General features: G+C 38.5%; 1 protein-coding gene across 2 annotated transcripts in view; it reads right to left on the reverse strand.

Annotated features, from left to right (window-relative positions):
• Window positions 1–316: 316 nt before the first annotated feature.
• trmt13 (tRNA methyltransferase 13 homolog) overlaps window positions 317–12,135 on the reverse strand; it is a 53,632-nt gene continuing 41,813 nt past the window's right edge. For both annotated transcript variants that reach the window (XM_062452677.1, XM_062452678.1), the window contains 3 exons: window positions 8,603–8,677; window positions 1,476–1,860; window positions 317–547 (listed from right to left, as the gene is read on the reverse strand). In XM_062452677.1, the coding sequence (XP_062308661.1) occupies window positions 370–547; window positions 1,476–1,860; window positions 8,603–8,677 (638 nt within the window). In that variant the 3' untranslated portion in view covers window positions 317–369. The remainder of the gene's footprint in view (window positions 548–1,475; window positions 1,861–8,602; window positions 8,678–12,135) is intronic.

Raw genomic sequence — 12,135 nt, forward strand, 5'->3', positions numbered from 1 at the left:
AGTGTCTATAGAAAGTGTGAAATGCACCCTTCTAAACATTAAAGGCTAGAATGTATTCCTTTTGTCACTTGGTTTTGGAATTTCTGTAGTATTTTCCCACCTTTGAGAGTTTATGGAATCTATGCTGTAAATGCAGAACACATTTGTTACATTTAGTGCCTTCACAACAGCATACATGTACACTTTAACGGTGTGGTATGCTTCAGCTGAAATTTGGTGTAAACAGGATCTTTGACGGGTGAACTGGCACTGGTTCTCAGAGACAGAACTTTGTTCAACTGAAGTTCTGAAATTTCTGGTAAAAGTTTTGTTCTTAAAATTTGTTTAGTCATATTGCCAAATATGTCATTGCACAAGCATGCTGCCACCTCACAGTGGAAAGGTAGGTAATGCAGTAAGCAACACATTTTCTAAAGATACATCTTTGCTGGTATAGTAGCGCAGACTGGATTTATATCCTTTTTGCTCCAGAAAGTGAACCCGTCCTTGGTCAATTAGCAGTTTGCAGAGGCTGCCTATGTGTTCACGATCCTCAATTGATAAGATTCTGAAAAAATTAAAGTACATTGAGATTTTTAACATGCATCTTATTTTTGCACTTACAAAGCTGAAGAATTTTAATGTAGATTTTTTCCTCTCTCTTTTCCAGACATTTTGGATCACTTAAAATGTGACTTTGATAGTCCATCTGAGCATTGTAGTAAACTTTGTATTTTTATGCCAACATTTTACAAGGGTTTATTTGTTTTCAATAAATGTTACAATGCTCAGAGTACCAAAGTCAAGTTGTAAGATAGTGTTTTGCACTGGAAAAAACACTGAGCTATAAAACCATTAACAGTCTGTAGCTGCGTCTTAACTAGTCACTGCTATTATGAACTGAAATCATGTCAGCTATGCACAACAGTAAAATGTTGCTAAACACAAAGTCAAATTTGTAACAAGATATTGACTTCAGAATAAAACTTAAGTTTATAAACGAGTAGTTCAGTTTATTTTTTTATCATATACATTCAACATTCTGGACACATTTTAGTATTATGGACAGCACTTTCTACAAAGAGCATATTCTCAACACTATCGTTGGACCCTATGTGAGTGCGAATTTCCTGGGACCTCCATTTCTTTCAAGGTACAGTATAGATGAAGTATATTAATCAAGTATAAAAGTCAAGACATTTATTAATCTTTTACTTGTGGCTAATATCTTGCCCAACTTTCCCTTCCCAAAAGCAGACAATGATCTAAAGCACACTGCTTCCAAAGTTTGCATTGCTAATGTGGGAATAAACTGGGCTGAGACGCAACAATTTTACGCTTCATGTATAGAGATCCAAACAAAGTGGACTGTCTTTTCTTACCCACTTGCTTTGTATACAGTATATTCGCAAATTCCTTGCAGACTGAAAAAACCCCACTACATGTTATTGATTTATCACACAAAATGATCTGATTAACCGAAAGCCAATACTTACTCCTTCAAGCTGTTTCCATCCTCTCCCTTAGTTGACTTCTCAGTAGTATGGTCACTTTGACATGGCTGCATAGGACTCTCTTTGGCCTTTCTTATACCGCAGGTAGCCCAACTTGACATGCGCTGGAAAGCATCAAATTCTGAAGCACCTAATCCTCGCTCTCTGAAGAACTCCTTTCCCACATAGTGCCTCCAGTCACAGCGATGGTGGCAGCATAAGGCAATGGCTATTCCAGATACTTTGACCTCGCCATTCAAAGCTCTGTCATCTGGTTCTAAATCCTCTATGGGTAGAGGCAGAAATTTACACATTTTTCTGGGTGGCTGGTCATCCATCCCATGATGAGTTTTTCCTGATCGCTCCAGCAGACATCTTAGAGCCAGATCTGTTTAGAGCAGCAGAGGTTTAACAGTAGAGCACAAAACACAATTCCAACAACCACTAGTAAAATCACTATAATCATAATGAAAATTATGTACTAAATGAACAACAACAAATAATCTGTATATTTTATATATTGCATATGAATATACTGACTTGACTAATTAAATGGTCAATGCGATCTTGTACACATTTCTGCAGAATATATTTGGCAGCTAAATAATATTATTAGTCTGTTTCTGCAGGTTTGTTAATCCAAAGAAGCAGTACTTAAGGTAATTTAGAAATGTTTCTGATCCCAGTGTATCCTAAATCAAAGATCTATGTGAAAAAACTATACATGTTGAGATGCTGTTGAATGCTACTTCCACTGACTAACTATAAATGTAAAGAAATATGTTTACTGGTGGATGGACAACATCTACTTCATTTAGACAGGATGACAGCACAACACATTTGAGCAGCTTTAGCTATGACCTCAGTGATTTATTTTAAATTACCGTATTTCTTCGATTAAACGCCACCCTCAAATAAACACCGCCCTCGAATAAACGCTGCACCAAAAATGAACACTGTGTAATAAACGCCGCCCTCGATTAAACTCTGCACCAAAAATGAACATTGGGTAATAAACGCCGCCCTCGATTAAACGCTGCACCAAAAATGAACATTGTGTAATAAACGCCGCCCCAGAAATACGGTAGTAGCAGCATGTCATTTTAATGAACATGAACAATGAACCCCCTAGTGTTGCACTAGGGGCCCACTGCTAGCTAAATACGTTTCAAATATCACATCAACATACCTTACTTAGCAAATGACTCTAGCTAGCTAGAAACTAGCTGCTAGTCGGCATTAGAAGGGAAGCTTACAAAAGACTAGCCAGAAAACGAATAGCAGTCTAGCCTATTGCTAACACCTGTCTAGATTATGGATAGGGATGGGTATCGAGAACCGGTTCTTGTTTAGAACCGGTTCCCAGTGAATCGATTCTTTGGAATCGTTAGCAAAATTCCTTAACGATTCTGTTAACGATTCTCTGTGCCGTTAAACAATTAAAATGCTAAAATGCTATTAAAATGCTAAAATGCGAACGTCTGTCTGAATAAACTATAAAAGTTCACGCACGCATGCGCGAAGACAGACTGCAGCAAACATGGCAACTAGGAAGAAGCGTTCTAAAGTTTGGTTGTATTTCACACAACAAAATGACAACAACGCCACTTGTAACGCGTGTAAAAAGTCTATTTCGTCGAAGGGAGGAAATACTACAAATATGAAGAAACATTTGAACACACAGCATGGAATGTAGTTACTGGAACGTCATGTGTTCGATGCATGCAGCAGCGCAGCTAACGTTCGCGCTTCATCTCTAACTATCTAAGGTAGAGCTAAACTGCTCAAAAGTGATCACAACCACTTGTTACTGTGTGAAGCAATTTGCCTTTATTGTGTGTAGTCGATCTAGTTATCTTCTGTCCCGTCGTTTGAAGCATACATTTTAGCTCCGGCATTCGTCTCCCATTAGTATTGAAGTTATTGATCATTTCACGTTATCGGGGCGGCGTGTATTATCAGCAAACGTTCGCGTGTCCCATTATTAAACTGAGCATATCGATTTTTAATACATTATTAAACTTAGCATTTTAATTGTTTAACCTTTTAATAGTCCTGTTAAATGTGCATGAAAACGCCTAAACAACATACCCAAAGTACATTGAATCAAATCAAATCAAATTTATTTGTATAGCCCTTTTTACATGCAAGCATGTCACAGAGGGCTTCACATATGCCCATAGAACTGCCCCTCAACCAACCTAAACCCTCAAGGAAGACAAGGAAAAACTCCCAAAAAACTCTCAACAGGAGAAAAAAAAATGGAAGAAACCTTGGGAGGAGCAATTCAGAGAGGGATCCCCTCCTCCAGAGACGGTTGGTGGGAGAGAGGAGCAGAACACAGGCTAAACATAGTCATACAGTGTCGATGGGTTTTTAAAACACCAAAATCCATTATTCAACTTTATAGATGTAGGACAGGACCGGGAGGACATTGAAAGCTGTTGTTGAACGATTTAGGGTACATGCATGTAAATGGTCTCTTTTGAAAGGTGACACTGAAGTTATTTCCCCTGTTGTTAGGACCCCTGTAAGTCCTACTGGTGTTGAGCAATAGAAGCTTGAACACAAGGAAACTGAAAGTTTCTATCTCCGACTAGATTTTGTTTTGAAAACAGAGGCCTGAAGAGGCCTAGAGGTGGTAGGTATTAGCTCATTTCAGAGCCAGTCAAAGCCAGTTTTAGAAATGTGTTTAGAACGAGTGTGTGTGTGGGGGGGTGCAGGACGCAGACCTAGTTGGCTGTAGAGGGGAACATCGATAAGGAATCGAATCGATAAGCAGGAATTGATAACTAGTCGGAATCGTTAAAATCTTATCAATACGCATCCCTAATTATGGAGAGAGATATGTCTCAAAAGTATTCGTAAATGCAAGTACCATGATCCACAAATGTTACACGATTTACAAATATGTTTTGCGATCCACAAAATTCTTTTTTGATTTGTAAGTTGGCATTTACATAAATGTGCTATGATTTGTACACATAGATGTCCATTTGTAAATATATCGTTTGTAATTTCTTAAAATACTTAACATTTCGTGTGTGCATTTCTCATGGTCTGTCATTTGTAAATCTACAATTCGCGTGTGAAGTGTTGAATCTGCATTTGTGGATCGCTCAATACACGCGTGCAATCCTTCTTCCAATTTTTGAGACATTCTTTTCGGTCTTTTGCGATCCACACACAAATAGCTTTTGGATCTACAAACACAACCCCCCCCCCCCTCCCCTTCGACAGTGCCATCCGGTAGGTGGCAGTGTTGTCCTCTGCCCACCGGCTTTCCTTTGACTGAGCTATTAGCCCAAAAGCTAACGTTATGCTAGCAAGATTCAAAGGCAATAACATTGTGTAAGGTTGACAAACAGTAAATATAATTTTACAGTATGTTTGACAAGAAGATTTGCTAGCTAACCAGCCATGTCACTGTCCCAAAATCAATATACATTTTTTTACGAACAAAGTATCGTCCATTTAGCTCTACTAGTACTAGGCTACACGTAACCGCTCATCTCACATCCCATTTGCTATTCACCTCGCTCCACAGGCTGCGGCCGTACTGTAGCGTAGTACTAGTATATGGCCGATAGGCCTACTTTGTTCGTGAAAATCTTGACGCGTGTATTGGGCGATCCACAAATGCAGATTCAACACTTCACACGCGAATTGTAGATTTACAAATGACAGACCTTGAGAAATGCACACACGAAATGTTAAGTATTTTAAGAAATTACAAACGATATATTTACAAATGGACATATGTGTACAAATCACAAGTAAGAATTTTGTTTTTGTGGATCGCAAAACACATTTGTAAATCGTGAAACATTTGTGGATACACAAAATAACTTTTGAGACATATCTCTCTCCATACTAGATTATCTATTGAAAGAACTGGAGAGACAGGTGCTTTTGCGTTAGCAAGCTAAACTAGTTTACATGGCTACAGTAGGTAGTGTTTTCGCTATCTAGCTGTTCTTGCATTCCTTTCAAATCAGTGTTAATAATAATTTTAAAAAAATAGATAGAGCTAGCTAGTCTAGCTAACATTTGTTCGTTGCTTAATTGGTGATTTAGAAGACCGTACTGTTCAAACTAGCTAAGAACATTTAATGTGGCAAGCTTGTCTAAAGACACGTTAGCATGCTAACGCAGCTAGCCTAGAATACCGTATTTCTTATAAATGCCGCCCTCGAATAAACGCTGCATCAAAAATGAACATTGTGTAATAAACGCTGCAGCGTTTAATTGAAGAAATATGGTAATATTAAAGTATTTATTTTTATGGTTCAGAAGTTTTTTTTTTTTTTACAAAACAAAAAACGTAGAATATCTTATGTTAGAGGCCATGTTGCAGGTTAACCACCACAGTCGATACATAAAGCATTTTTTTTAAAGCAATTCGGTGATGACGTCACATGGAGGAGACGTGGAGGAGACTAGCCTCAGCCTAGTACTAGAACTATGGCGACTGACTGGGATGATGAAGTGGTGGCAAGAACCACAATATGTATGATGGCCCGCAGCCGTATAATTTCGAACCTGTTAGACGTGAGAGGGCGAATGAGGAATTGCCGAGACCTGATGGCCGTCAAAGCCAATTAAATGCATTGTCCGAGGAGAATGAGTGGAGAATTGGTGAAGTGTCCTGGTGAGTTGCTATCAATTAGCAACGCAGCAACGAGCGCTGGAGCTAGTCTACGAACAGCAGTGCATACAATAACGACCCTTTTTTTTTTACTGTCAGTGAATAGCACCGAGTGAAAGTCAACGTTTTCTTTATATCTAGTGACAGTGATCATTCAGGGCTTGACATTAACTTTTTGAGGCACTTGTCCTTTGGACAAGTAGCCTACATTTAGGTTTCACTTGTCCATAAGTCACTTTTAAAGATTGTCCAGGTAAAGATTGTGCCTTTGACCAACAAAGATGAGCTGTAATATTATACAAATTATATAGGTAACAATTGAGGTGTTATTAAACATTTTATTTGTTACATTTACACAATTTCTGGCTAGTTCTGCCGGGCACTCTTCCTTAACATAATTTTTTGCTCCAAACACAACAACAGCGGATGATAAAACAACTGCTGCTGAGCTGACCAAATTATTTAATGCTGTGAAATATCACCACTCTTACAGGAGTTTAGACTGCAGTTTAGACTGTTGACTTATTAAAATGACTAATGTTATTGTCTTAATTTCATCCTTATGGCCCCCATCTCCCCCGGTCAACAACTTTTTGGGATTGTCCTCCTTTTTGGACACAAGTGTCCTCCTTTTCAGGGTCATGCTTCTGGTCACCCTACTAACGACATTGGCTAACTCAACTTCGTTAGGCTATCCTCAGTATTTGCAAGCTGGCCAGTGCAAGTAACATGGCATTTTATTTTCTTTGAGTTTTAACTTGTCCAGTGGGGCAAGAACATTTCTCTTCCACTTGCCCTACAAATATATATCCACTTGTCCGGGACAAGGGTCTCAAAGCGGGCTTTGGTCTTTCGTCTCCCCAACGTGACGTCATGCAATGCATTGTGGGGGAAAGGACAATCATTGAAAACAGCTGTAAAATAGTACCTACTTTTTCAACATCAAATACAATGGATAACAGTTTAAATGTTTATTACCAACAAGCAAATTCGTTGGAAAAATAAACATGCAACATGGCCTTTCATCACAATGGGCCTCATTCACCAAATGTTCTTCAGAACAAATCTGTTCCTAAACCCCACTTACGCACGTACTTTTCACGAAGATTCTGGCATTTACCAATGTTTTCTTATTTGGGATTTGTTCTTAGGTAAGAACAGAATTTACGCACACCCAAGAGCACTCTTACACACAATTGAGAGTTGACATGTTTGCCCAAGATAGTAGGCCCAAAATAAGTAGTTATACCGTTCTAATAAATTGAATATTTCTCCTTTATAACTTTGAAACTAATAATTTTCATAATTTTACACATTATTATATGTTTGTTTTAATAAATAAACAGTACACTTACACTTCTGCTCATTTGTAAAACACTTTGAATTGCCATTATGTATGCATTGTGCTAGGCCTATATAAATAAACTAGCATTGCTTTGCCTTCAATTCACATCAATTATGTTAACGGGGAACCTTGCCATTCAATAATAAGTGACTTATCACGGTATTTATAGGCCCAAAGTAGGCCTATTCCACACACTAGGACTACACCACACAATGGTGTATTTATTGCTGCTGCAAAATTTTACAGATCGTGCCCTGAGGAGGGAACGCATCTTCCGTGACCATACCTATTTATTTGCAGAGAGTGACAAATACCTGTTGGGACGCTTTAGGCTACCAAGAGCAGTCCTCATGGATATTTGTAACAGTCATCTGTCTTATGTTTTTTTGTCTCAGATTTCAGATCAAACCATTTCTTTTTCACTTCATCAGTTCTGCGCCCTTTTCCAGATACAGCGTTCACTGCATGAGTAATTGCATTCCATGCATCGGTTTTATTTACTGCTTTGTATCCACCGCTGACACTAAATATGATGTGTCATTTGTCGCCAACTTCTTGCAGCAGTACCTCCACTTCAGAATTACTAAGGTTTTTCTTTCTTTTGGAGTCGCGGCCTCCACCGTCTTTACGACATTTCTCTGAGTGTGCACACGGCCCTGCCATCACCTATGCTAAATTGGAGCAACGGGGCACAAGCTTTGGGATATTGGGATTCATCATTGTAAAACCACACCTGCTAACAATTCTGCTGTTTAGGAACACGTCATGAATCACACATATACTTTTCTTAGGAACGTTCTTAAGAACAAATGTAAGAAACAACTTCGGAAGATATTGGTGAATGAGGCCCAATCAGTAGATCAGATATTGCCTTATCTGTTATTATCCTGTATTATGCCTTATTGTTCCATTCATGTGTGCATGAATACAAGAAACCTAAACAATCTGCAGATATTACATTTAGTCACTTAGTCATGTTTACTTAGTCAGATATACTTATAAACCCAAAGCCAAACTGAATAGTCACACCGTTTAGTGGTTTAACATTCCCAGCTGTGGAATAAACAGCAGTAAAGTACGTAAAATGTATCAAAGTTTAAAAGGATCAAGTCCCACCCTAGCGGTCCCTGGATTTACCTGTTGCTGCACCACACAAGTGTTTACCCATGCCAACCACTGGAAGTCCCTTTTCTCTGAGGATGGGAACTTTGCCTAGAAGATACAAAATCAAAGCAAACACATTTGTGACATGCTCTGGTGAAAAGGGGCCGTTGTTGGCCAAGGTAATTTCTCAGTTTTTTACATATTCTGAAAGCGCAAATTGTAAACTTTCAAATGAAGTGTCATACATTGAAATCGTAAACAATTTGAAGAACATATGCGTATCTGAATGTTTCTAAACCTGGAATCCTCTAGCAGAGAAATCCCCCGTGAAAGATTCTATACCTTTTCACGCCTTCAGACAATTTTTTTTCGTGTTAATCATTAGAAGGCCAAAACGCCGGTCATTTCACCGCAGTGAAGAGAAAAGTTTTTATATCTTTGCACTCAATCAAATTCCAGGGTCCTGCCATCAGCCATTCTTTTTTTTTTATCACACTAGGAAAAGTTAGTTTAAAGCTATTTTCCTCCTGTTTTGTCAATTGCTGCCGTTTAGTTTTTAGTTAGCTAGCTATCTACCAGAAGTTAACAAGCTACTAAACTAATGTTCTACTAGGTAATCGCGCGTGGGTTTGTGACTAGCTAGTTAGCTTCACTTTTTTCCACAAAAACGTAATGATGCCTAAACCATCATACGGAAAGTTCACATGGATACAAGAAACACAATCTGGACTAAGATAAACTTTTGACACTGACATTGTGTATGTAGTGCAAAAATTTGAGTGTTAGAGTGGGAAAATAATAAAGAAATAATATCTATGAGAGAGAATATAGGTTGTGCCTTGTCAAAGGCAGACACACAAATATGCACAATTATGACAACAATTTAATAGATTTATATGAAGTGCATTTGCTTCACTAGATAGCCATTTGTGTGTAGACAAGCGCAATTGTTATGTTATGACATTAGCGGTAACAATAATTGTAATGGTAAAATGTTTTGTAAAGCGGACATACATAAATAAATGCATTTCTGAAATATCAAGAGGTATAAATGAGTCAAGTGAGTTACAACAATTTAGTATTCCACAACATCTTAGAAAGCTAAAGGAAATGTAGCCCTATTCTTGAGGTGATGAGCGCTGTTTAAGCATTGGAACGATTGGAATTTTGACGGTAACTTGACAGGAGTAGACTGCATCTCAGTAAATTTGAATATCATCAAAAAGTTCTTTTATTTAGATAATTCAATTCAAAAGGTGAATCTCATTATATAGTCATTTACTACAGAGTGAAATATTTCAAGCGTTTATTTCTTTTAATTTGGATGATTATGGCTTACAGCTAAAGAAAACCCAAAATGCAGTACCTCAGAACATTTGAATATTGTGAAAAAAGTCAATATTGTAGACTCGTTATGTCCCACTCTAATCAGCTAATTAACAACACCTGCAAAGGTTTCCTGAGCCTTAAAATTGTCTCTAAGGCTGGTTCAGTAGGCTACACAATCATGGGGAAGACCCTGACCTGACAATTGTCCAGAAGACAGTCATTGACACCCTCCACAAGGAGGGTTAGCCACAAAAGGTCATTGCTAAAGACGCTGGCTGTTCAGAGTGGTGTATCCAAGCATATTCATAGAAAGTTGAGTGGAAGGGAAAAGTGTGGTAGAAAAAGGTTCACAAGCAACAGGGATAACCACAGCCTTGAGAGGATTGTGAAGCTACGGCCATTCAAGAATTTGGGGGAGATTCACATGGAGTGGACTGAGGCTAACCACTCCTAAACCAGAAACAACGTCAGAAGCATCTTACCTGGGTTAAGGAGAAAAGGGAAAGGACTGTTGCTCGGTGGTTCAAAGTCCTCTTTTCTGTATTGGGTATTGTCAAGAGGAAGATGAGACACCAGACCCAAAAATGTAGACGAGCTGAAGGCCGCTATCAAAGCAACCTGGGCTTCCATAACACCTCAGCAGTGCCACAGGCTGGCCTCCATGCCACGCCGCATTGATGCAGTAATTCATGCAAATGGAGCCCTGACCAAGTACTGAGCGCATATATATATGAACATACTTTTCAGTAGGCTGACATTTCTGTATAAAAAATCCAATATTACATAAATTTGTTTTATGTAATATTCTAATTTATGAGATACAGAACGGGGTTTTCAATATCTATAAGCCATAATCATCAAAATTAAAAGAAATAAACACTTGAAATATTTCACTGTGTGTAATGACAATATACAGGGTGTCTACAGGTATAAACAAGTTCACGGTCTTAAGTTCAAGACTTAAGACATCGTTGCTAGCGGTGGAAATGGTGGAGCAGAAACTAGCAATTGCAGGCTGCTGGCGTGCCTTTACGTAGGCTAGTCTATTTTGTTTTTTGGTCTGCACATGCGATTCCACCGCTCTGAACCCCATTGTCCCAAGTTTTAAATTCTTCCGACACAACGCAGTTCATTTCATAAGCATTTCCAGGCACCGACCTTAACCAAGAATACTTCTTCTTTACAAGCCATTTGTTATTGAACTTGCATTTCCCCATGTTTCTAACTTGAGTGGCTATCAACCTGTAATACCTCTATTGCCGATGCTTTACGTCATCAAAAGCTGCACAGTCGGCTACGCTCTGACCTAACCATGGACAACGCAGCGCATAGCCTACCGTAACAGAACAGAACAGATTGCCTGCATTTTCGCAGTGACATGAAAAAATTTAATTAAGACCCATCCAATCTGAATTTAAGACAATTTAATACTTTTTAAGGCCTTATTTTTAGGAGAAGTGATTTAAGACTTAAGGACCCGCGACCACCCTGTATATATAATACGAGTTTCACTGAAATTTAATTATCGAAATAAATGAACTTTTCCATGATATTCAAATGTATTAAACACGCAGAAAGCATGCTTGAAAGTTGACAAAACTACTTGTGAAAGGTTATATTTAAGGGTTTTTTGATTAGGAGTGGGGGGTGGGATATCGCACTGTGAACAGACAAACACAGCCTACATACGAAACATTACAACTATTATAGTCCAACTTCTATGGGAACTACGCTAGAAAGATAGCCAACTGAATGGATTTGGGAAATGGGGGTAGAGTTCACTCCTGTTATGACATAATGTTCACTTGTCTATTAACTGTCCTTCTCGTTGTAGATTCTAGAAACTTCAGAATTTTCAAATAAATTATACTTGCCTCTCATATTTGCAATAGGCCTACTTGAACCGTGCCCTGACAATTGTAGCACAGAGTAAACCTTAAACACGGTCATAATCTGATCACCTCAGTAAGACATGGTACTACATTAGCACAAGAACCCCCGACTTTGCATTTTAAGACGCCTCATACAATACCACTATCTTTCTGGATGAAGGGTTGATACCAGACCTGGTGTCATGGGAGGGAGAAGGGCCAGACAAGTGGCCCATCTTCATCAGCCTCTCCGTACTCCATACAATGGATCAAACAAATTAACATCAAAACTGACCTTTTAATGTATGTACCAACATTTCTCAAGGACTACACTGTTTGTGGACATTACAAGGATTATTGGAATTT

This window comes from Osmerus eperlanus, chromosome 26, assembly GCF_963692335.1.
Source record: "Osmerus eperlanus chromosome 26, fOsmEpe2.1, whole genome shotgun sequence".
NCBI lineage: Eukaryota > Metazoa > Chordata > Actinopteri > Osmeriformes > Osmeridae > Osmerus > Osmerus eperlanus.